At 39.0% G+C, this 27,735-nt stretch overlaps 2 protein-coding genes and 1 pseudogene across 3 annotated transcripts in view; 1 reads left to right on the top strand and 2 right to left on the bottom strand.

Annotated features, from left to right (window-relative positions):
• LOC106876782 (sodium-dependent phosphate transporter 1-A) overlaps positions 1-12,492 on the bottom strand; it is a 312,083-nt gene extending 299,591 nt beyond the window's left edge. The window contains exon 1 of one of the 2 annotated variants that reach the window (XM_089341906.1): positions 12,011-12,492. The gene's annotated coding sequence lies outside the window, so the exon portion shown is untranslated. The remainder of the gene's footprint in view (positions 1-12,010) is intronic. The other variant, XM_052976433.2, reaches the window with a different exon arrangement.
• On the top strand, positions 3,676-6,928 carry LOC149131118 (general transcription factor II-I repeat domain-containing protein 2-like; annotated as a pseudogene).
• Positions 12,493-15,215: 2,723 nt separating the features above from the next.
• LOC106882500 (uncharacterized) lies at positions 15,216-16,549 on the bottom strand. The gene is made up of 2 exons (XM_014933194.1): positions 16,349-16,549; positions 15,216-16,061 (listed from the first exon to the last, which is right to left on the bottom strand). The coding sequence occupies exons 1-2, from the start codon at positions 16,547-16,549 to the stop codon at positions 15,216-15,218; spliced, it is 1,047 nt and encodes a 348-aa protein (XP_014788680.1).
• Positions 16,550-27,735: the final 11,186 nt, after the last annotated feature.

The raw sequence follows: 27,735 nt of genomic DNA, 5'->3' as shown, positions 1-27,735 counted from the left end.
TAGTGATGATGGTGGAGGATATCAACTCCTTACTTGTTTTTCTGAAATGCACCATAAATGTTCAATAATATTGAGATCTGAGGTCAGTGGTGGCCAGATAAGATGTTCAAATTCACTAGAATGATCCTCATGTCATTTAGTAACAACTTTAGCTGAGTGAATTGGTGCATTATCATCCTGAAAGATTGTGTTTCTCTCCGGAAACAGTTCTGCAACCATAGGATAAATTTGATCAGATAAAATGCTTAATAGTCTTGACTATTAAATCAGCCATGAAGGGAAACCATTGGACCGGTGGATTTCCAAGATATAGCCCACCATATCATCACAGATCCTCCTCCATGTTTAACAGTTGGAAGAGGGCAGTCTGGGTCAAATGCTTCTTTTGACTGTCTCCACATGTATACTCGGCCAGTGGTCGGAAATAAGGTAAATGATGACTCGTCCGAGAAAATAACTTTCTTCCACTGCTCAAGGGACCAATTCTTCAGGTTTTTACTCCACTCTAAACGCTTTGCAATGTTTGTTTTTGAAAGTAATGGTTTTCTGATTGCAACTCTCCCATGAAATCCAGCTTTGTGCAGCTCCCGGCGAACAGTTTATGTGGAAACTGGGTTCTCAAGCTGGTCATTAAGCTCTGCAATAATTTTTGGGAGCTGTACTTTTGTGATCCTTTGTAACAATTCCTGCAAGAGTCCAAGGGTCCCTATCTGAAAGTTTTGGTTTCTTCCAGAGTTTTGTTTCAACAAGGAGGTTTTTCCCTCTTTCTCAAAGGCTGTCATTACTTACGAGACATTACATCTTGATACACCAAACATTTCGGCTGTTTTCGTTACACTAGCGCCAAACACCAACAATTTGACCTCTTTGAATGTCCAATAGATCAGTCATTTTAATGAATTTTAATTACCCTTTTCTGATGATATCTGAAAAGAAACAGCAATTTTAGCAAAACATATTAAGCAATAATAATAATAAATCAAACAAGCATTTGACAGTTTTATAGATAGGTGTTTCCATTATTTTGTCCAACCCCTGTATACACACTCACACACATATTATGTAGTCATTGGTTAAGGCTAGTCAGAAAGTTACAATTGGTTTCATGTATATTATTGCTCATAGCTAGGTAGGTGACTCATGAGAACTGATGGCCATAAGAACATAACCTCTTTACTACTGGAAGTAAGAAGCATTAGCAAAGAAAAATGCTTTTATTACCATCAAAGATCACAAACGAAAATTCACCTCCAATCCCAACTCCTGCCTGATTAACCCAACTGAATCGGATATGAGGCTGGTGAGTAAACATATTTTGAGAAAGATCAATGATGACATAAGACAGCTATCGAGACTCTCCTTATGGCATATTATTAATGAAGTTATTTCATGGTTTAAAGCAAACCAGGCTAGAGGCAAGGCAAGGTTCACCCAAATCAATATAGTGGATCCTTATACGTCTACATTGAAAGGGTACTAATTAGAGTACTTATATTCACCAGGCAATTTACTCACTTTAGTGACAGGGATACATAAGTAATAATGCATACCAAAAAAACCTTATCATTCAACAAAGATTTGGCCTGAGTCAAACAACCTGACCCAGTAGGTTCCTTCGACATGGCAAAGGGAGCATTTTACAGTGTGGATGTCTGTAACCTCATAGGATTATATATACTGGACACTTTAACAAAGAGGTACCTATCAGCCCATTTTAGTCTATACAGAAAAATGTTTTAGCCATCTCTAAAGGCACAAATGGGCACACCCCAGATAGGTTTAGGATGGACCTAATCCACACAGTTCCTTTGGTCTTAAGTTTACAACAGAGACCAATCTTACTTTTAAGATGTTACGCTCAATTTGAGTATGTGTTCATACAGGCCCTACTACAGACCAAATGAAAAGCATATATTAACACAGCCTCCTACTACTCACCTATTGTGTTAGAGAACCTGATGAAGAGTATCTTCAAATAAAACCATTTTCAATACTGCAGCCCCCTATTACACACAAAAACATAGAGCATATGCTACATAATTACATACAAGTATCATGAACAACAACAGATCCTCTACATGGTCATACAACCTGCTAGAAATAGCAACTAAATCTAACATCACCATACTTCTGCTGTCTTGAAAAGGTAAGGACACATCAAATGATTAGATGATGTAGCCCTTGATACACAATTGCAAAGGGAAGGACGAGATGGGATTGCCATGGCTAGGTTGCCTTTGTGCATAGACCCACTGAGTCAGTTTTGATCTAAGGTTAAAAAACATGTTTTCCAGGCTGTGCTCAGTTTACAAAATTTGCACAGAGAATGATGATGTCCTTTTATGCAGCTTTCACTCTCCTTTCCAATTCATGAATAAATATCTACAATAAAAATCCCGTTCTGTCTGTATGTGTATGTGTGTAAAAGATTATAATGGCCGTATTTTTTCAACTGATTTTCTCCAAACTGGGAACATACATATGTTCCAGCCACAGTTGTAGACTCTTAAAATTTTTCACATAATGAGTAATGGGCCCCCTGGGGGCAGAAAACACCCATTCCTGTGTTACATGGACAAGGGAGGTAACTCTTTGCAAAATAACTTTCAGAAATTGTCTCCCTTACATCCATTGGTCAAAAAATTATTACAATCTCATCTAATATATAAAATAGAGATGTGTGTGTATTCACTTTTCATGTGAAAACAGCTTCACCAATCGCTTCCATACTTGTGATGCATGAATAATTTGATCATTGAAATTTCATTATTCTCTTTAACCCGGGCAATGCCAGGTATTACTGCTAGTATATATATATATATATATATATATATATATATATAAATATATATATATAGGGAACCTGTGGAAGACGTAAACCCAGAAAGCTGTGGGATGAGGTGGTGAAATATGATCTTCGAATGTTGAGTCTCACAGAGGCAATGACAAGTGACTGAGATTGCTGGTGAGTTGCTGTGTTTGGAAAGACACAGCAAGCTTAGTGGAATTGTAGTCATATCCCAGTGCCAGTGATGTGTAAAAGGCACCCGTGCTGGTGACATGTTAAAGGCACCCACTACGCTTTTTGGAGTGGCTGGCATTAGGAAGGGCATCCAGCTGAAGAAACCAGGCCAAAATAGACTGGAGCATGGTGCCACTTTCCAGCTTGCCAGTTCTAGTCAAACCATCTCAGCCAGACACATCAAACGCCTGGCCTGTGGGCCACTTCCAGCTCGTGCAGCAATTTCATCCAGCCCGCGAGACCATTTTGATATCAGCATGAAATTGGTCCAAATGGCGGCATCAGCAAATAGAGTACTTTGCTGCCCTCAGCAACACCCATGCCTCCTTGTTACAACTACACATAGATAGTGTGTGGCTAAAGCAGGCCATTACATTATATATAGCACTGGCTGCACTACCTTTCTTACTAAGGGCGTCACCAAAAGAAAGGGTATCACCAAATAATTTAAATGCATGATTAGAACCACTGTACCTATTACACCCTGTCTGTACAAAAAATACATTAAAGAGGCATGATAACAGTCACAAGTCTTAATTGTAACTGCAACAAAGCATGCTGGGAAACACCTTTGATTCTCTAATCGCATGTTGTAAAGCGCTGATGACACAAAATCTACTAATCCCATAATGCACTGCAACAGCCGTCTTACCACTCTTTTGGGTGATCATTTTCATGTGACGTCATTCAGTAGTAGTAACTATCTATATCAATGGCCAAGAGAAAAGTCAATGCTGAAAACAGAGCCTTTGAAATTCAGTGGAAAACCAAGTACATGTTTACTGACATTGATGCCAAACCAGCATGTCTTTCTGATTTGGCGGGCGCCACTTTTTATTTATGTTTTATTTAGTGTGTTTTCTACCGAAACACTTTAAAACTTCGTATACTTGTATATTTTGTCCTCTAGAACAGAGAAAAATTTTTATATTCGAACTTATTTTATGTAAAAAGTTGTTGTATTTCGGTAATTTCAACTGATCACAGACGTCTATTGAGGTGAAAACAATTACTGCTGTGGAATGTAAACAAGACGTTCTAGCGGTGTAATGGGATCTTTTCCCTTGAATAAAATTCGTGCCATTGTTTGTCAACAACAAATATCGGCGGTACTGTTATTTATGACACCGTTCGTGCGTTTGTACTGGTTTTAGCTTTGGGTTAGGGTTTTAAGGTTAGGGTTTGGCAAAAATACTCATAACCTTAACCCTAACCTTAACTCTAAAACCCGAACCCTAACCCTAAAACCCTCAAGCTAAAACCAGTACAAACGCACGAACGATGCCATAAATAACAGTACCGCCGATAGTTGTTGACAAACAATGGCACTAATTTTATTCAGGCGAAAAGATCCCATTACACCACTAGAACGTCTTGTTTACATTCCACAGCAGTAATTGTTTTCACCTCAATAGACGTCAGTGATTGGTTGAAATTACCGAAATAGGATAATTTTAACACAAAATAACTTTAAAAAGATAAAATTTTCTCTATAACACTAAGAGTAAAAGATGTTTTATATGACACATTCTACCAGTGTCCCAAGTTTGAAAGTGTTTCATTAAGAAAACAAGTGGCGCCCGCCAAATCAGAAAGATCCCTTAATTGTGGTGCTAATGTTGCTGTGCTTAAAGAGTATGATCTCAAAAGCCAGTACGAAACAAAACACCAGGACAAGTATAAATACATCACAGCTGAGCAGAAGCAACGAAGGGTTGAAGAGTTGAAAAGGAATCTCACATTACAACAGATTTTTTTAACCAAAGCAAAATCACAAAGTGAAGCTGCTGTTAAAGCAAGTTTTATAGTGGTAGAGGAGATCATAAAATCAGCCTGGCCATTTACCAAAGGAGAGTTTGTGAAGAGCTACATGATGAAAATGTGTGATGTTTTGTGTCCAGACAAGAAGCAACTGTTTGCTAATGTGAGTATTAGCAGAAATACAGTTGATCAGGAGTGTGAGATGGCCACTGATTTGAAAACACAGTTGATTGAAAAAGGAAAAGATTTTGTTGTATACACTCTTACTGTGGATGAGACTACTGACATGACTGATAGGGCACAACAGGCTATCTTCATCCGTGGAGTGGACTCAAATTTGTTTGTCATGGAGGAAATTTTGGACATTAAATCAATGCATGGGACAACAGGAAAGGACTTTTTTGAAAAAAATATCTGTGTAACTGACATGAAACTGCCTTGGGACAAACTTGTTGGGCTTACAACAGATGGAGCACTGGCAATGTGTGGTGAAAATTGGACAAGTGGGTAGGATACATTTAAAGATGCACTGGTGAGTTGACAACATGTCACTGCATCATACACCAGGAAACACTGTAGGCTAAAGCCTTAAAAGCAGAACATGTAATGAGCACTGTAACACAAACTGTAAACTTTATCCAAGCCGAAAGGTTAAATCACCAATTTCAGTCTTTCCTGTGGGAAATACATTCAGAATTTGGTGACATGCCTTATCATACAGAGGTGCAGTGGCTCAGTCAGGGAAAGGTCCTCAATATAGTTTTTGAGCTGGTTGAGGAGATATGTCAGTTCATGGACAGGAAAGGAAAAGAATCCAAAGTTCTGCGGGATGAAAAGTAGAAATGCAAGTTGGCGTTTCTGGTTGACATAACTACGCATCTCACTGTTTTAAACAGCCAGCTCCAGAGATGGGATCACATGATTTGTGATATGTATGACAGAGTGAAGGCATTTCAAGTGAAACTGTGCTTATGGGAGACACAAATGCACCAATTGAACTTGTCTCACTTTCTCTGTTGCCAAGTAATGTTAAGCCAAGTCAGTGCCATGGTGTTCCCAAAGCAACACTTTGCTGATAAATTGAGTCTGCTCTGCACTGAATTCACACAGCGCTTTAGTGACTTTGAAGCACAGAAAAATAATTTCAAGCTGCTTCGCAACCCATTTGCCATCAATGTGGAAACTGCACCTGTACAGATTCAAATGGAGCTTATAGAACTGCAGTGTAATGGGATATTAAAAGCAAAGTACGACTCTGTGGGGCCCGCACAGTTCACTCGCTTCATACCTGAAGCAATTTCTCAGCTCCATTTACATGCAGCCCAAACGCTGTCTATGTTCAGAAGTACATATCTGTGCAAGCAGCTGTTCTCTGTGATAAAGATGAATAAAACATCACATAGAAGTCATCTCACAGTTTTCATTCATTATTTTGGATCTATTTCAAAATGGGGGCACCAGTATTTTCTTAACGAAACACTAACGAAACACTTTGAAACTTGGGACACTGGTAGAATGTGTCATATAAAACATCTTTTACTGTTAGTCTTCTTAACAAAAAAACGTACATCCCAAGTTATTCCATGTTAAAGTTGTCGTATTTCTGTAATTTCAACCAATCACTGACGTCTATTCAGCTGAATAGAGTTACTGCTGGGCGGTCATAAAAATGTTATACCCTGTGACATATTTCATCCGGTTTAATCGTAATTTATACGCATATATTGCTTATATAATAAATTACGCTGTGCGTATCTATGTGTGTAACAATTTTAGAGTTCGGATTCTAGAGTTAGGGTTAGTTTTAGGGTTAGGGTTAGGGTTAGGGTTAGGGTTAGGGTTAGGGGATTAATACGATATACACCGTTACAGCGCTAACTGTTTTCAACTGAATAGACGTCAGTGATTAGTAGAAATTATCGAAATAAGACAATTTTTTACATGAAATAAATTCGAATACAAAAAATTTTTTCTGTTCTATAACACAAAATAGATAAGTATACGAAGTTTGAAAGTCTTTCGGTACCAAAACCACTACATAAAACATAAATGAAAACTGGTGCACATATTTTATTTATATTTTTCTTTTTTTTCTTTTTGCAATATGTTCCTATTTTAAATTTTTATAATTTTGACAGGAGATAATTTTATGCAGAGCAAAATATTTAAAGTAATTTAAGTTAAAGTTAATTTATTTTTGGAATAAAATTATATACCATCTGTTTCAATACATATTCGTGTTCAAAAAGTTTTCTCTGTTCAATAAATGTTTATCCTGTTCAGCCTGCAACCTAAAGTGTGCTTTGCGTTTTGGTCCCCTGTGCGATGGAGTTTGATACTCCTGATCTAACCCATACCAACATGGAAAACAGACACTAAATGATGATGATATGCACAGACACGCACATATCATCATCATCATTTTAATGTCTACTTTTCAAAGGTTGTGTGGGTCAGATTTACTACATTTAGATACCTTTCCTGTTGCTAATCTTTACCTGTTTCCAAGCAAGTTAATATTTCCCCATGTCTTGATATGCTTTCAGTAAGCATTGGAAATGAAGACCATTACTTGTATGATGGACACTCATTTACAACTAGCATGTGATGTCAAGACAAGATACACACCCATGTGTATTGATGTGTGAGTGTGTGTTGAGTCTATACAAACACACACACATATTATAGGCAAAAGTGTGGCTGTATGGTTGAGAAGCTTGCCTCCAAACCATGTGGTTTTGGGTTAAGTCCCATTGCATGGCACTTTGGACAAGTGTCTTCTACTATATCTCTTCTATTATATTCCTGGGTCAATAAAAACCTTGTGAGTGAATTTGATAGATGGAAACTGAAAGAAGCTTGTCATATAGATATGTGATATGAACCAATGATATATGTATATGATGTGTACCAATGTTTGACATCATGTGATGGTTTCATTATATGTATGGTTAAGAAGTTTGTTTCCCAGCCATGCTGTTTTGTACCAGTCACACTATATGGTGCCTTGGGCAAGTGTCTTCTTGCCTAGAGCCAACCAAAGCAGATTCGGTAGACAGAAACTAAAGAAACCCATCTTTTACTTATTTCAGTCATTAGACTATGGCCATGTTGCAGCACCACCTTGAAGCATTTTCTTAGTCAAATGCATTAATGCTAATACTTATTTTTTTAAAACCTGGTACTTATTCTAACAATCTCTTTTGCTGAACTGCTAAGCTACAGGGTTGTCAGGAGGTGATGGAGGACAAAGACGGACACAAAGACAAACATATATATATTCTTTTAAAGCTGTGGCCATGCTGGTCTTCATTCAGTTTCCATCTACTAAATCCACTCACAAGGCTTTGGTTGGCCTGAGGCCATAGTAGAAGACACTTGCCCAAGGTGTCATGGAGTGGAACTGAATCTGGATCCATGTGGTTGGTAAGCAAGCTTCTTACCATACAGCCATGTCTGTGCCTCCACACAGCCACCCTCAACCAACCAGATTATCAGATGTTACACATTGCTGGTCATAGTAATGTGCTTTGCATTGTTTTAGCCTGCTAGCTAGCCAAGCAGGCCAACATTCCCCACTGATCAAAAGAGGTACTGGAGCAATGTTAAATGAAGTGGTTTGCTTGAGAATACAATGTGCTGCCTGGCCTGGAAGTCCAAGTCACGATCTAGCAATTGTGAGTGCAACATCCAAACCACTAGGCCACATGCCTATATATATATATATATATATATATATATATATATATATATATATATATATATAGACAAAAAAGTAAATTGAATGCAGCATAGCTGGGAAAACAGCAAAGAAAGTTTGGGTATTTACTCTTATAACACAGATAAAAGTTGCCAGCAGGTGGCTACAGGAACTGAATTCTGTACCCCTCAGATGCTGTCAATGATAGCTTTTCAAATGGGAGAACATTTTATAAACATACTATGGAAGCATCAAATGAGTTTCTATTTTACAGACATGGAAGTAAACTTCAAATGCAGTATAGCAGTGAAAACAGCAGAAAGAGTGCAAAAATAAAAATAACACAAAGACAAGATAAAAACACACTTTGGAAAAATAAAAGGAAAAGTTTTTTACATTTTGAGGATATGCTCTTCTTCAGAAAGGAAAAATGAGGAGAGAAAAAAAATTGAGTGAGAAAACGTCTCAATTAGACGGTCATCACATACTGAAATGACCAAAAGGGAAAGAGATCATTATTCACTAGGGGCAGGAGTGGCAAGGGAACAATTGTTAGAGTTCACAGAGGTGTGGAATAGCAAGAGGGGCATTTCGGAACCCAGCATATGTGTGTATATGAATAAATGTGTGTTTGTAGCTAATATATGCATCTATGTGTGTGTATGCACATACATGTGTGCATATGAAGCTAGCCAACATGTATGTATATATGTGTGTGTTTGACAAGATCCAACAAGGATTGCAGCAAGCCTCCAAGTCAGTTTGTGCATAGTTTCTATGACCGGATGCCCTTCATAAAACCAACCACTTTCCAGGTTGCACTGGATGTTTGATTTTGTTCACCAGCACTAGTAATATTGTCAAATAATGTGCAAGACAAAAGGAAAAAGTTCCCCTCAACTAAGTGAGGGCATAATTGTGAGAGGGGGAAGTAGCGTTATGCCATGCGATGAGAGGCTAAAGCAGTGGCTCTTAACTGGGGTCCATATGGCCCCTGAGGGTCCGTATAAGGGTGTTAGGAGGATGAGACGTTAGGAGGATGAGATGTAAGGAATGATTGGAGCAGATCGGATGCAGAGGCAGGGCCCAGCATGTACAGGCATAAACAAAATGCTTTGGGAACCTAGTTTTCATGCGATAGCTGTATCTTCAGCACCGAGAATCGCTTATCATCTCATGATAGAATGTTTTATGTGTACGCACATACACTATCATGCGTTTCATATACATACAGGCAAAAAAAACAAAAAAACACTGACCGCATGCACTCATGTGCCTATGCAGACAACAGAAATAATAGCCAAATCATCCTCAAATATCATCCTGAATATAAAGATTAGGCTGTATGGTTAAGAAATTCGTGTGTGTGCGCGTGTGTGTTTCAGTCATTGAACTACGTCCAAACAGCATCGAGTTTTTCCTCATCATATGAACCCCAGAACTTGTTTCAGTCTATTATTTATTTTATCGACTAAAGTCACGCTATGACGCAAAGGGATACAAAATACACAGACACAAAACACACATGCACAGACCCACGTTTGCTAAATATTATTCAGTGAACAGGAGGCTACAGAAGATAATTGCCAAAAGAGCACCGCAATGAGCTTGAAACTGGATCCACGTGGTCTTCATCACACGTATTATGTGTTTGCGCGTGTGTATCGCGCAAAGATATACTCATCTTCGAGAAATCCCAATAAAACCGGTGTATCGAACAAAATAGCCTGTGGTATTTATTCCGTTCAGTTCGCATAGACACTCTCGGCACCAATGCTACTTTTCCCCGTAAAAAATGTTATAAAATGAAATAACATCGTCTCAGGAGGAACAAGATGGATAATGTAGTGGGCTCTGGGATTGGAAAAACGGAATTTTCTCAAATGCAATGTGTTTGATCATAGGTCTGCTTGACTTGGAGCTAAATATCAACAAATATTTGTTATAAAACATGTTCCGTTCTTCCGGTTTACTCGTAGGCTAACTGTAAGAGAGAAGACTATACTTCAAGGTATTCCTTCGCATCTTCTTACATGGTAATCATGCATGAGATAATGCACGACTTCAGTATTTAATCTGTTCTTTCCTTATTTAATACGATAGAGTACGGTAAAGGAGGAGGGAGAATTGACTGCTATTTTTAGTAGATCGAGCGCCCACACAAAAATTCTCCTTGTTTTTAGTCTTAAGTCTAATTGAGTAGCCCTTATAACCAAGGGTAACCAAACTCTGCCTATACCGTCATTTTCCCATGTGCAGGGATCCAGGACCGCATTATTTAGCGTGCTGCTTTTTAATATGGGATGTTTGTTGCGGTTTCTAACATAACAAGCGATTATGAAGAGCACCACCACCATCTCGTCGGTTTCTACACGTGAAAGTGTGTGATGCAATAAATAAAACGTTATCCGTGAAATAGTAAATAAGGACATTCTTTAAACTTCATGAAAAAACTTTAGTATTTACTAAAAACAAAAAATAGAGAAAGTGAAGGGACACTTTACATACTCAAATTGATAAAAAAAAAAAAAAAGATTGTTTTTTCGCAAAGAAAAACAAATTATTTCATGACTAACTTAATTATGGTTGGTTTATCGTCTGCGGATAAAACGAAACTAGTCGAAACTGTCTTCGCAAAATGGATTACATGTTTTTATTATTAAATTATTAAAAAAAAAATTGGTTCACAAATAAATTGCAAACTTAATAAAAATGTATAAACATTTTCTATTTTACAAACTGTAGTTTTTACTTTTTTTTTTTTTTTTTTTGGTGCGAGTTGAACACCTTTCAGTAGACATTACACACTATAATGTAGTATTGGATAAAACTTATTTGCGAACGAACGCATGCGGATGTTGTTTCTCCACCTGGTCAGCCAAGACAGAATAAGCTCGTAGGAATCCAACCATGGCCATATCGACTTCTATTCAGATTTAGAGAAAAGTATCATCTTTTTCCTAAGTGAAGACGGTGGAGGAAGATTTTAAAGGAGAATTTGCTGCTATTTTTAGTGGGTTTTGTGACCACCAAGAGGTTACTTCATTGACTCACGTGCAAATATGCGCATCTTATTTAGTAGTAATTAGTAATAGTAGTGAGAAATACAATGTGCTTCAATACACAAGCAAACAATATTTTTATACATTATATAAACACAAGGTACCAAAAAAGCGTGAATATATAACCGCTTATATCATATGCAGAGAACACATGCGAGAAAATAAAGACAGAAAATAAAGTATGGTCCCGCGGTTTTTGCCTTTTACGAAAAAAAAAACGAGACAATGGGATTGTATGAGGTTCTGTGTAACATTTTTCTCTTTTTCTTTACCTGGTAATAGGATCATCAATTAAAGTACAGTAAAAGTGAGTTAAGCTACAACCAGGAATCGAAACCGAGTCGCGAACTCTAACGGAGTTCCCATTTTCAATACTGATTATAGATAATGAAGAAATTTTTTTAAAAATATGAAAATTAAGGACAATTAAATGAAGATAGAAATTTTTTTCTTTTTAATACTTACACTTATTGAAGCTGCTGGCTTGAAATGTATAATATTTAACAAAAGTATAGAAAGAAAGAGAAAGCTAATGCGCCATTTTGTATTCCCACCTTCCCCTGTCTCACTTTGTCTAGTTTTTACATTTTTCCTCATTCTCTCTCTGGCTCACTCACTCTCTTTCTCTCTCTCTCACTCACTCGATTTTGCTCTTTTATTGCTACCTATGTTTCTTCTCTCACTTTCTACTTTCCCTCTATTTCAGCTCTATTCTGTCGTTTCCATCTCTAAAAATACATTTATTATTCTTGAACACCCTTTCTTTCTTTTTCTCTTTCACATGGGTGACAACTCACAGTCGAGAACCTATTCGTCCCTTTTTTTTTTTTTACACACGCACACATATCTGTACATATAAATTTCTAGCTTAGGCTAGCAATTCTGAGGGGAGGGCTCAGTTAGATCGATCCCCTGTATTTAGTACTTATTTTATTTTATCGACCACTAAACAATGAAAAGTTGTATTTAGTACTAGTTTTATTTTATCGACCACTAAAGAATGAAAAGTCACGAAAGATCTCGACAGGATTTGAACTCAGATTGTAAAGAATCGCAACGAAATACCAACGGACATTTTTTGGGGACTGTAAAGATTCGGCCAATCCATCACAATGTGCGCGCAGACATATATACACATACGTAAGTATACACACACACACACACACACACACACACACACACACACACACACATACATACATATATATATATATATATATATATATATATATATATATATATATATATATATATATATATATATATATATATATATATATATATATATATATATATATATATATATATATATATATATATATATATATATATATATATATATATATAGGGATGCAAAATAGCACCTACAATTGCTGGAAATAAGAGCTAAACAATATAACTCGAATAGTCACACAAAAACCACTAACCTCATGAGATGTTCAAAGGGACTGCGAGTGACAAGCCACATAACGTATTTAATATATCAATATTAATTTATCGTTAAAGCGGCGAGCTGGCGCCAGGCGAAATGCTTAGCGGTATTTCGTCTGACTTTACGTTCTGAGTTCAAATTCCGCCGAGGTTGACTTTGCCTTTCATTCTTTCTGGTCGATAAATTAAGTACCAATTGCGTACTGGCGTCGATTTAATTGACTGGCCCACTCCCCAAAAATTCATGTATGTGTGTGTATATACATAGAAGAATATATATACATGTGTGTACGAAAATATATATATATATTCTTTTACTTGTTTCAGTCATTTAACGGCGGCCATGCTGGAGCACTACCTTTGGTCGAACAAATCGACCCCATATATATATATAATTGGCCCTTTTCGTCTATGCAGACGGTCAATTTAGCCTAGAGCTTACTTAATCGAACATATCAGGTTCTTTGCAGCTTCTTTCATGGTTGATTCTTCCTGTGACTGAAGCACAGCTTCTGTCACAGTACTTGCATACCAAGAGGGTGGCTCGGCGCTCTGCATTTCTGTTGTTTTCCTTTTGCCGCTGATGCTTCTTGTTTGTTTCTGTAGCTGCTCTCTTGCGAAGCAGTTCCTTCCTTCACCACTGTCCTCCATGTTGTTCTGTCCTCAGTACTCTCCTCCCAGGTGCTGACATCCACCTCACACTTGGACAAACTAGTTTTGCGAGTGTCCTTATACCTCAGTTTTGGTCTTCCTCTTGGTCTCTTACCCTGAGCCAGTTCTCCATAGAGCAGTTGCTTCGGGATTCGATGATCATCCATTCTCTTGACATGTCCCAGCCACCTCAGTCTTCTCATACACAAGATAGCTGTCTTGCTTTGAAGATTCGCCTACGCCAGCACTTCAACATTGGTGACTTTGTCGCACCATGTGAGGCCTAAGATCTTGCGGAGGCATCTGAGATGGAAAATGCCGAGGCTTTCCTGTCTGCGGTACAAGGTCCATGTTTCAGATCCATAGAGGAGTATTCTGAGAACACATGCTTCATAAATCCTGATCTTTGTCTTCATGTCTAATCTCTTGTTTTTCCAAACTCGTTTTGTCAGCCTTCCCAAAGTTGTTGCTGCCTTCTCTATCCTGACATTAACCTCATCATCAAGTGAAGTAGTAGAGGAAATGGTAGACCTTAAATAGCAGAACCTGTCCACTGTCTCAAGCTCTTTGTCATCAAGCTTGATATGGCTTTTCACTGCGCCCTCCCGAGTGAGAACGATTGTCTTCTTTACACTGATGACCAAACCGAAGGCCTTGCATGCTGATGATAGATGGTCCATCATTATTTGTAGAGTTAATTCACTGTGAGCAACAAGTGCCGCATCGTCGGCGAAGAGAAAGTCTCTTATTGTTGCTCTATTGATCTTAGTCTTGGCCTGAAGTCTAGAAAGATCAAAGAGTGACCCACCAGTTCTCCAACAAAGGTAGACATCTCCCAGCAACTCTTGGAATGCATACTGCAGCAATACAGCAAAGTAAATGCTGAAAAGGGTTGGTGCTAAGACACAACTTTGTTTTACTCCGCTGTTGATGTTGAAGCTATCTGATATTAAACTGCCAAACTGAATGGTGGCCTTCATGTCATCATGGAACGAAACAATGAGCTGTAATAGTATTGGGGGACAACCACATTTTCCAAGCACCATGTATAGTCCTGATCTGCTGACTGTATCAAATGCCTTCGTCAGATCGACAAATGTTATATATAGTGGTAATTGCTGCTCCCGGCATTTTCCTTGTAGTTGACGAATGGAGATCATATCCATTGTTGAGCGGTTAGATCTAAGACCGCACAGGCTCTCTGGTAGTACTCTTTCTGCTAGCTTCTGAAGTCGTTTCAGAATGATTCTCGCAAAAGCTTTTCCAGTGATGCTCAGAAGTGAGATACCTTTGTAGTTATTGCAATATCCATTGTCCCCTTTATTTTTGTAGAGAGTGATGGTCTTGGGATCTCTCATATCCATTGGAATTTTTACTTCCAACCAACACGTCTTTAGCAACTTGTATAAATATGGAAAGATGGCATCTTTGTTCTCTTTCAACACTTCAGCAAATATATTGTCATTTCCGGATGCTCTTCCACTTGCAAGTTCATCGATTGTAGTGGAGAGTCCTTCTTCCGTTGGTGGGATATCAAGTTCTGTCATTTCGGGCAGCTGAGGAATGGCCTCATCAAGCTATCAACATCTCACTCCTTTGTGTACAATTGAGAGTAATTTTCCACCCATCTTTCCATTTGTTTCTTCTTGTCCGTCAGCTGGTCATCTGTTGCAGACTTGAGAGGTGCCACTTTACTCACTGTTAGTCCGATAGCAACTCCAATCTTCTCATACATTTTCCTGATATTACCCATGTCACTCGCCTGTTGAATTTCTAAGCATAATTTATCCCAGTACTGGTTGGCACATTTTCTAGTTTCTTTTTGAAGGTTGGATTTTGCAGCACGTAGCTGTTGCTTTGTACTTTCTGTTGGCTTTCTATTGTGCTTTATGAAGATCTTGCGCTCTTTCTCAAGTAATGGCATAAGTATTGATGCATTGGCTTCGATACAGTCCTCCTTGGAAAGTCGATCCGTTCCAAAGGCCCTCGACGCAGAACCATATATTGCTGATTTCATGTTGTTCCACATGTGGTCAGGGGATATGCTATCTAAGTTTTGGAGCTGTTCTTCAACATATTCTTGAAATTTGGTTCTTATCGCTGGATCTTGGGTGTATTTTGTGTTGGTCTTAGGTTTCTTTGATTTTTCGGCTCTTGGTGTTTTCTTTGTGACTATCTTTACCTTGGCTATAACCAACAGATGATCTGTATTACAGTCTGCACTTTGAAAGGATCTTGTTTGCTTCACAGTGTTGACATCATTCTTTCTGACGATGACGAAGTCAATCTTGTGCCAATGACCTGATCTTGGATGGCACCAAGAAACTTTATGCCGGTCTTTGTCATTATAAAAGGTGTTTGCGATGCACAGGTCATTACTTGTGCAGAATTCTAAGAGTCTCTCGCCATTCTCATTGATTTTCCCCAGTCCAAACTGTCCAAGGTAGTTGGACGATGCTTAGTGATCAGCGCCTACTCTTGCATTGAAATCGCCCATGAGAAAGAGTTGATCTGCCTTTGGGGCACTGTTGATCACATCCTGAAGTTCCTCGTAGAACTGATCTTTCTTCTCATTTTCTGCTGTTAGAATCGGGGCATAGGCACTAATGAGATGGGCCCTTGCAGTTTTAGTCCCCACTTCTATGATAGTGATGCGCTCAGATATGCCTCGAGGAGTACTAATCTTGTTCAGCAATCTGTTGTGTACTGCGAATCCCACACCATGGATTCTCCTCTCATCTTCCCCAAGCCCCTTCCAGAAGAATGTGTGATTTCTTTCCCTAATGGAACCAGAGTCAGCAAGTCTTGTCTCTTGCAGGGCAGTATGTCTACATTCAGCCGTGTGAGCTCCCTGTCAATGATTGCCGTTTTCCTAATGTCCTCTGTTTTGTCCAGTTCAGTAATGTCCATTCCAGTTGTCATTGTTCTTACATTTCAGGTCCCCAGTTTCAATAGAGTCAATTTCAATTTTCTTCGTCTTTTGCCAGGTGCTGGCCTTCACGTCTGCTTTTCGGTTTTTGTCCTAGCTCCATACACCCTGAGCAGCGGACAGACGAGGTGGATCAGCACGTTACTGACTGGGGACTGCCCAGTTTAAGACGGGCGGTAGCTGATCAGTGCGATTGAATAATCATTCCCATCGTAAACTGCCACTTCCGTGTTGTTTCCCTTGCCTGTTGCAGCAAGGATGAAGTGTCCTCTCCACATGCTCCCTCTCCCTCTTTTTTTTTTTGCCGCGTCCTCCCAGAAATTCTAAGTCCTTGGCTAAGCTAAATGCCTGAGCTCTGAATGTATGGAGGACATGCCTTACCCAATTTGCACGATCCCCCTCTCGACTTCACTGATTTATTCCAAAGGAGAGACAATGTCATTACATTTGGAACCAGCAAAGTTGCAGGGGCTGCCAGAAAATGGTTTGGATCATTCCTCCCCATCAACTGCCTTAGGGGCCCTCTCTCCGGGTTTTCTGTTTGGGTTTACCCCCTTAGCCTTTCATACTCCTGTGTGTGTCTACAAGGCAGCAGAAACAGCCGCAGGTTGTATCATCTACTGTCATTTTGGTAGCAGCACTAGTCTGACCTCATACACACAGACACACACACACACAAACACAAGGATATACATAAAAAATAAATAAAATAAAAATAAAGTGTAAAATGATATATATAGATAAGATATGCCATTGAGAAATTGAAGATAATATATATACTTAAAAGTAAAAATATGTAAGTAGAAATTTAAAATTTAAAATATGACATATATATATATTACAGATATTCTTTTCTTTTTCTTTTTCTTTTTACAAACGTTTTGTTGGATGGCCGTTGGCTGTTCATGGAGTTCCTCCGCCCTTTGACGGGTCTTATTTTTTATCCTGCAGGGTGTCCAACACACCCTCCTCACCAAACAAGCCTGATGGGGTTGCCAGTTTAGTCGCCGACGATCCGACCATGCAGCAGGTTGTACTGGGTTACATGTTATCAGTAGCACTCGAGAGCGACCTGACTCTCTCACTCACACTCACACACACACACACACACACACACACACACACACATATACACACACACATACACATATATGTATGTGTGTGTATGTGTATCTATATATATATATATATATATATATAAAAATGAGAATGTGTGTCTGTCTGTCTGTCTGTCTGTCTCTGTGTGTGTGTGTGTGTGTGTGTGTATCCCTAAAACTCGAGAACTACGCAACCAATTTCATTCAAATTTTACACATGCCTTACTTAGGGTTCCAGTTGTGTTTTAGTCAAAAATTTTTTTTAACTTCTTGCAGAGTTCGAGCCCACGGCAACATAATATCTCCTCCACTATTTAAGTATTACGTGTCAAAAGTGAAACAATAACACTCATGTCAAATACTTTCACTTTAAAAATGAAACTATTCCACTAACTGAAACAATCACATTTCGAGAGAGAAAGAGAAAGAGAGAGAGAGAGATGTATATGTATATATATATAGATGTATATGTACACGTATATGTATAGATATATATGCATACATGTATATGTATACATATGTGTAGATGTATATATATATAGATGTACATGTAATATGTACACATATATACATATATATACATACATACAGATATCTATACATATATACACCCATCACACACATACACATGGACACAAACACACATTAGTCATTTGTTTTCTTATCCAAAACTACGTCAAAAGTACTGAATGGATCTTTATGAAATTTGGAAATTACATTCTATGCATAACGGCCATAACTCCCATGAAAATTCATATATTTTTGATGTTGATGAAATTTTAACCCGAACATAACAGATGAGCACTGTCTGTAGCTGGTCTTCTCTTGGAAGAGCCCCGCTTCTCACATGGACAACTGTATGTTGGCTGCTCAACGGTGGGCAGCAAAAAAAAAAACCTATTTGCATATGCTCCACAAGGGAAAACAAGGAACATTGTTTACAACGAGGTGTTATAATTACAACAGCAAGAAAATATGTACATGATCACCTTCTTTTACGAAACTTCATTGACTTTCATATATTTATATTGATATACATATATATATGTGTGTTTGGGTGCGTGTGTGTGTGTGTATATATATCTCTCTATATATAAAGATGAGAATGTGTGTCTGTCTGTCTGTGTGTCTGTGTGAATCCCTAAAACTCGAGAGCTACACAACTCTCTTTTACAAACCCAGTGAAAATACATATATTTCATATGTCAAAGAAATTCAAGCAATACGTATAACACCAAAGTTAAAAACATTCCTAACAATTCCACAATCCCCAACCTCCAGAGCTATTGAAGAAACTGTTATCATCAACTGACCAAGATTCCTAACATTTGCAAAACAAAATTAGACAATACGACGCTGTACTACAGATGACATCATTTGGAACCACAAGAGATTTACCTGAGGCAGCATTCATCCAAACTTTCAAGATCCAACCTCAGATTTATCATCGCATTGTCTCTCTACTACCTCTGTCAAATGAATCACCAAAATTGGCCTTTCATTATTTATAATCTGTACCTGTTTGTTTGGTTACGAAATAAGATACACAAAAACGTGTTTCTGAATTACGTGTATTTACTTTATATACATATGAGTTGAAAACTTTCTTCTAGCATTCCACTTAATATCTATGTTCCATGCTGGCATGGATTGGAGAGTTATTAATGTAGAAATATGGTATCGTAGCTACTAACAGTTGAGGGTCGCGTAGTCTAAATATGACATATATATATATTACAGATATTCTTTTCTTTTTCTTTTTCTTTTTACAAACGTTTTGTTGGATGGCCGTTGACTGTTCATGGAGTTCCTCCGCCCTTTGACGGGTCTTATTTTTTATCCTGCAGGGTGTCCAACACACCCTCCTCACCAAACAAGCCTGATGGGGTTGCCAGTTTAGTCGCCGACGATCCGACCATGCAGCAGGTTGTACTGGGTTACATGTTATCAGTAGCACTCGAGAGCGACCTGACTCTCTCACTCACACTCACACACACACACACACACACACACACACACACACACACACACACACACATACACACACACACATACACACACATACATACACATATATGTATGTGTGTGTATGTGTATCTATCTATCTATCTATCTATCTATATATATATATATATATATATATATATATATATATATATATATATAAAAGAGAATGTGTGTCTGTCTGTCTGTCTGTCTCTGTGTGTGTATCCCTAAAACTCGAGAACTACGCAACCAATTTCATTCAAATTTTACACATGCCTTACTTAGGGTTCCAGTTGTGTTTTAGTCAAAAAATTTTTTTAACTTCTTGCAGAGTTCGAGCCCACGGCAACATAATATCTCCTCCACTATTTAAGTATTACGTGTCAAAAGTGAAACGATAACACTCATGTCAAATACTTTCACTTTAAAAATGAAACTATTCCACTAACTGAAACAATCACATTTCGAGAGAGAAAGAGAGAGAGATGTATATGTATATATATATAGATGTATATGTACACGTATATGTATAGATATATATGCATACATGTATATGTATACATATGTGTAGATGTATATATATATAGATGTACATGTAATATGTACGCATATATACATATATATACATACATACAGATATCTATACATATATACACCCATCACACACATACACATGGACACAAACACACATTAGTCATTTGTTTTCTTATCCAAAACTACGTCAAAAGTACTGAATGGATCTTTATGAAATTTGGAAATTACATTCTATGCATAACGGCCATAACTCCCATGAAAATTCATATATTTTTGATGTTGATGAAATTTTAACCCGAACATAAAAGATGAGCACTGTCTGTAGCTGGTCTTCTCTTGGAAGAGCCCCGCTTCTCACATGGACAACTGTATGTTGGCTGCTCAACGGTGGGCAGCAAAAAAAAAAAACCTATTTGCATATGCTCCACAAGGGAAAACAAGGAACATTGTTTACAACGAGGTGTTATAATCACAACAGCAAGAAAATATGTACATGATCACCTTCTTTTACGAAACTTCATTGACTTTCATATATTTATATTGATATACATATATATATGTGTGTTTGGGTGCGTGTGTGTGTGTGTATATATATCTCTCTATATATAAAGATGAGAATGTGTGTCTGTCTGTCTGTGTGTCTGTGTGAATCACTAAAACTCGAGAGCTACACAACTCTCTTTTACAAACCCAGTGAAAATACATATATTTCATATGTCAAAGAAATTCAAGCAATACGTATAACACCAAAGTTAAAAACATTCCTAACAATTCCACAATCCCCAACCTCCAGAGCTATTGAAGAAACTGTTATCATCAACTGACCAAGATTCCTAACATTTGCAAAACAAAATTAGACAATACGACGCTGTACTACAGATGACATCATTTGGAACCACAAGAGATTTACCTGAGGCAGCATTCATCCAAACTTTCAAGATCCAACCTCAGATTTATCATCACATTGTCTCTCTACTACCTCTGTCAAATGAATCACCAAAATTGGCCTTTCATTATTTATAATCTGTACCTGTTTGTTTGGTTACGAAATAAGATACACAAAAACGTGTTTCTGAATTACGTGTATTTACTTTATATACATATGAGTTGAAAACTTTCTTCTAGCATTCCACTTAATATCTATGTTCCATGCTGGCATGGATTGGAGAGTTATTAATGTAGAAATATGGTATCGTAGCTACTAACAGTTGAGGGTCGCGTAGTCTAGACGGCATTTTTAGATTTCATTATTCTCTTTAACCCGGGCAACGCCGGGTGTTTCTGCTAGTATATATATATATATATATATATATATATATATATATATATATATATATATATATATATATATATATATATATATATATATATATATATGTACATACATGTATATATATGTATATATATCTATATATATGTCAGGTCACGTATGAGGCTCTCATAAGTGCTACTGGTAACATGTAATCTAGTACAACCTGTTGCATGGTCGGGTTGCCGGCGACTAAACTGGCACCCCCACCAGGCTACCCTGGTGAGGGGGGTTGCTAGAAACCCAGCAGGATTAAAAACAAGACCTGTTGAAAGCTCGGATGGACCTAGTGCAGGCTCAACGGCTATCTAGCAATAGCACGGGTACGCAGAAATTCCGGGATGGTGTCCGGCGTGCTGAAAGACCACTGGGAGTGAGGCGCCCCATAGCTTTTGTTGAAGCATGTCTCTCGGAGAAGGTCACTCTGATATAAAACCAAATATGCAGGGAATGGCATTGGACAATTTGGGAATCTTTGGTTTGTGCAAGAGATTACGGCGTTCCCACATCCCTGAGCCTGCAACTTATATTGGCACCCGACATCTTGCTTCGGCTTGTCTCTGGATAATGTCAATAAAGTGGAGAGGGTCTATGAGGTGTTGTGCAAGCCTCAATGGACCTAAAACTCAGCACAGGCATTGCCTACACCTACTCGACATGTGCGTCTTTTTTTCCTATATATATTTATCTTATTTTTAGTATATATTTATTTATTTTATTTTTACTATATATTTTCTTCATTTTTGGTATATATTTTTATTTTATATATTTTTTTTTATTCGGAAGTCCTGCGGCGATGGGAAGGTGGTGAAGCATGCAGACCTGACGGGTTGGAAGCATGTAGTCAGCGACCTGCCCGTAGGCGGCCCATGCTAGATATAAAGTCGTCTCCTTGTCGCCCAAGACAGCGGTAGGATTCGGTTGCTGCATGGGTGTCTGAGCAGCTCCATTTGGAGAGGGCACTGCTCACCCGGAGACCGGGGAGGTTCTAGAAAATCTGGCCAGTTTAGCGCGACTGACGGATGTCCATCCTGCGCTCGAAAAACAAAGAGCCTTTTATTTATAAAATCTGGACAGCACTTAAACATTTCATGTTGGAATGTGCGCACCCTGTTGGACAACAAGAGTGATTGTAGGCCTGAAAGACGCACTGCTCTTGTTGCTCGTGAGCTGAACCGTTATAAAATTGATATAGCTGCACTCTCAGAGATTTGTCTAGAAGATGATGGTCAGCTTGAGGAAGTGGGAGGTGGATACACCTTTTTTTGGAAGGGAAGGCAGAAGGAGGAGCGCAGAGAGGCTGGTGTTGGTTTTGCAGTCCGATCTGATATCCTTAAGAAGCTGGAAGAGCTCCCTGTTCCTATAAATGAACGTATAATGACGCTACGGTTGCACTTGAAAGGTAAGCGGTTTGCTACTCTAATAAGTGTCTATGCACCTACTTTGACTAGCTGTGATGAAGATAAAACAATGTTTTATACCCAGCTGAGAGCCATACTTAGAAAAATCCCCAATTCTGATAAAGTCATTCTACTGGGGGATTTTAATGACAGAGTTGGAACAGACTGGTAAACATGGAACTCTCTAGGACGTTTTGGAGTAGGGAAAATGAATAGCAATGGTCTCATGCGACTGGAGCTTTGCGAAGAACATGGACTTTACATCGCAAGCACTCATTTTATGCACAAAGGTGATCACACAACAACATGGATGCATCCAAGGTCCAAAGTTTGGCACTTGCTGGATTATGTCATCATCCGCAAGCGCGACATTTATGACATTTGTAATGTCAAGTCCTTCCATGGATCAGAATGCTGGACAGACCACAGTCTGGTGCGAGCAAAGTTCCGAATGGTAATTAGAGTGAAAGAGAGAAGAGGACCAGTCAGCATTCCTCGATGTTTAAATGTCCACAAGGTATATAATGTTGTGGTTAGGAAAGAACTTCAGACTCGCTTGTCCAGCATTGAAACTGCTGCAGCATGGGAGGATTTTCAAGACCACGTTCTACAATGTGCAGCCGAAACCCTGGGATATGTTACTGCCAGACACAGAGACTGGTTTGACGAGAATGATGCTGAAGTTCAGCGACTATTGGTGGTAAAGCGCCATGCTCACGGTGTATTGCTACACAAAGAACTGTCTACTGTGCAGCGAAGTCTAGCACTTGCCCACTATAACAGTGTAAAATCACTACTGCAGCGATTTCTCAGGAAGATGCAGAACACTTGGTGGGAGGATCTTGCTCGTGATGTTCAGGCTGCTGCTGATGCAAATGACAACAAGAAGCTTTACCATCTTATGAAGCGAACTTATGGACCTAAGAGCTCCACATCAGCTCCTTTGCTTTCCAAGGAGTCTTCCACCCTGTTTACTAAATCAACAGAAATCACAGGTCGCTGGATCGAACACTTCTCTGAACTCCTAAACCATGAGTCAGTTGTGGATGAAACAGTGATTGCTACTATGCAACAAAGACCTATCATTGGCTCCTTAGACTCCTCGCCCTCAATAGATGAAGTAATGACAACAATAAGTAAATTGAATCTTGGTAGGGCACCTGGAAAGGATGGAATTCGTGCTGAGGTTTTGCGATTTGGTGGTAATTACATCACACAGTCCCTTCATGAACTTATTAGTGCAGTCTGGAGGGATGGTGCAATCCCTAAGGACTGGAAGGATGCAATTATTCTTCCTCTATATAAAGGAAAAGGAGCCAGAACAATGTGTGGTAACTACAGAGGTATTGCTCTATTATCAGCTGCTGGCAAGGTTCTGGCAAATATTCTTCTTACTCGTCTGAATGGGTGTCTCGTAAATGATGTCTTATCTGAATCTCAATGTGGCTTCCGATCTGGTAGAGGGACAATGGATATGATCTTCACAGCAAGACAGATGCAGGAGAAGTGCTATGAGCAGAATATGGATCTTGTCCAGGTATTCATTGATTTAACAAAGGCCTTTGATACTGTAAATAGGGCCTTTCTATGGAAAATACTTGGCAAACTTGGATGTCCAGATCACTTTATATCTATAATTAAATCATTTCATGATGGGATGGAGGCTTGGGTCAATGCTGGTGGTGGCATGGTGGGACCCATTCCTGTAGAGAATGGTGTCAAGCAGGGTGACATCGTTGCCCCAACTCTCTTTTCTTTGTACTTTGCTGCTGTTTTTACTCATGCTTTTGCTAAGGTTAGCTCTCTGGGAATTTATGTCAGATATCGATCTTCTGGCCGCCTCTTTAATCTTCGCCGATTTGCTGCCAATTCAAAGGTTCTCCAGTCTATTATTCGTGACCTCCTTTATGCAGATGACTGTGACTTAGTCACTCATACAGTGGATGACATGCAAATACTCATGAATTGCATTTCTGCTTCTTGCAAGGCATTTGGACTTGGCATTAGCATGGACAAGACTGCTGTAATGTTCCAACGTGCACCAGGAAATCCATATGTGAAACCAGCTATCTTGGTTGAAGGAACAATTCTGAAGGTAGTAGACAAGTTTGTCTATCTGGGCAGCACACTCAGCCATTCTTGCTCCCTGGATGAGGAAATATATTTCAGGTTGCAGAGAGCAACTAATTCCTTCCGGTCTCTTCAGTCTCGTGTCTGGTCCCAGCATGACATAGCAAGGCAAACAAAAGTTGCTGTGTACCGTGCTTGTGTACTAACATCGCTCCTATACTCGTGTGAAACATGGACTCTGTACAAACGTCAGGTAAGGGTCCTTGAACGCTTTCATCAGAGATGTCTCAGGCACATTCTCAATGTTGGCTGGACCTCAAAGATTCCAGACACACAGATCCTGAGGACAGCTGATACCTTGAGTAGGCGATAGTGAACAAGCACCGGTTACGTTGGACTGGACACGTTATTAGAATGAAGGATAGCAGGATCTCTAAGCAGATGCTCTATGGAGAACTTGTGAATGGAAGGAGACTCCGGCAGAAACCAAGGCTGCGCTTTAAGGACTGTGTCAAATCCTCATTAAAGGCCTGTGATATGCAGGACACTGACTGGGAGAACAATGCCTGTTATCGCCATAGATGGAGGAAGCAGGTTAAGGAGGGGATCAACACTTTTGAGAGAGCACGTATCCAGCATGAAGAACTTAAGAGAGCTGCACGAAAGTGCACGGCTCGTATAGTGAATGGGGAAAGCTTAATCTGCAATGTTTGCAGTCGTGTATGCTGGTTAAGAGCAGGGCTCATTAGCCACCAACGGAGCCGTAAATGCAAAATGTAAGTTAGTACTAGAGCGCAGAATGTTCCTGAAGGTCGGCAATGGTCTTCCTTGGTCACGAGTGGACGGCCATCATATGTACGTATATATATGTATATATATGTATATGTATGTATATATGCATGTATATATATCTGTATGCATATATATATATATATATATTGATGCGACCACCGAAAATACAATTAGCGTTATATCCCTATCTCCCGGGCTGGGTTTTGAACCCGTACTCTGGTCAGTTGGGGACAATGGTATTTCCTTTGTCTTGTCGGCAACCACAGCTATTTTTAGCGTAGCTGCCTCCTTTCTGGTCACCGAAAGTTCAGCAGGCAGGACAAGAATTGTACCGAACCGACCCAGCTTTGGGAGGGGGTAAAGTAACACTATGAGCTATGGTATTTGGGATGAATAGGAGAACAGGAATTGGCGGGAAGAAGTCGGCCGAAGCAGTTGGCCGGGAGGATTTGGCGCAGTCGAGTGGTAGCAGTCAGCCGAAGCAGTTGGGGACAGCAGTTTGCCCGAGGAGATGGGGCCAGTCGAGTTGGATGAAGTCAAGATGAAGAATGATAAGTCTGACAGATAGCCTATACTCAGAAAGCTATAGTCAGCAGAAATGCATAGAGTCTCAGAGAGAGAGAGAGAGAGAGAGAGGGAGAGAGAGAGATAGAGAGAGAGAGAGAGAGAGAGAGAGAGAGAGAGAGAGAGAGAGGGAACTGTTGAAGCAGGCAAAAAGGGAAGTACTTGGTTACTTGGATATAGTGAGTTTTGTGAAAGAAAGGAATTGAGTACAGCAAAGGTTTGTTACAAATATTCTTCCAAGAAATGTATTTGTTTGATGTTTAAAGAAAAAGACTGTTAACTGTGATGTGTAACTGAAAAGAGAAAACGAAGAAAAGAAAGAACAGAAAGAACTTTTGATGGACTTAATGATTGCAAACCCTTGATTATGTTCACGCAATGTCACACCATTATATGCTATTGAACTGTTATGTAATGTTTTGAAATGTATTCTCATGTTTATGTAATGCTTTATTCTCATGTTTTTGATGTTATGTAAAAAGAAAAGGTTACCCAACGCATGGTCTTCGTGTTGTTTCTTCCACCCCTCCTTTTGCCTGTGTTGTTCTTCGTTCCGTGCTCCAGCCGGGGCTTATTATTGGTCAGGTGACCGAGGCGAGCTGCTAACTCACCGAGCGTTCGACGTTCGCGCGCGCGCGAGTTCTCTCTTCGGTTAAGGAGATGCTTCGCGTGCGGGCGTTCGTAACAATATAAATATATGTATATATGCATGGATATGTATAGATATACGTATATATATACATATATGTAAATATATCTGTAAAATAATATGTGGCAATTATTCGGTTGCCATTATAAAACTCCGAGTTTCGGATGTCGGGGCGGAAATCTGCACCGGCATCCCGTCAGTCAATAAGACAAAACAAAAATGGTATGAAAATGACCGTTAAACAAAGGGAAATTACTCTGAAGTTAACCGTTATTAAAATAAACAAAAGAGCTATTAGTATGACCGTTAAGTAAAGGAAAAAAACTCGTAAGTAAAAAACCGCTCATAGGATTCGCGTATGCGCGCATGTACATGTATATACATGCGTGTACGCACACCCACGCACATGTGCATATATACATATGCTCACTCACACTCGCGTGAAACACATACATGCACACCCACACACACACCTACATGTATGCATATATATGCAACAGTACACATGTACACATATAGATATCCGCACACACGCACACACGTATATAAACCCATACCCGCACAATTATATTCATATACACGTCTAAAATACGCATATGCTATATATATATGCATATGCTCACTCACACTTGCGTGAAACACATACATGTATACCCACACACACACCTATATGTATACATATACATGCAACTATATACACGTACACATATAGGCACCCGCACACACGCACACACACGCACACGTATATTTACCCATACGCGCACAAATATGTTCATAT

Source organism: Octopus bimaculoides, chromosome 25 (genome assembly GCF_046866305.1).
Source record: "Octopus bimaculoides isolate indiv1 chromosome 25, ASM4686630v1, whole genome shotgun sequence".
Taxonomy (NCBI): domain Eukaryota; kingdom Metazoa; phylum Mollusca; class Cephalopoda; order Octopoda; family Octopodidae; genus Octopus; species Octopus bimaculoides.
Note: the sequence above shows the minus strand (reverse complement) of the source record. Positions and strands in the feature narration are given on the sequence as shown.

Coding starts and splice junctions, on each gene's coding strand:
- LOC106882500 (XM_014933194.1), bottom strand. CDS start 16,549: ATGACAACTGGAATGGACATTACTGAACTGGACAAAACAGAGGACATT. Junction 16,062..16,348: donor AGATGAGAGGAGAATCCATG/GTGTGGGATTCG, acceptor TACCTTGGACAG/TTTGGACTGGGGAAAATCAA.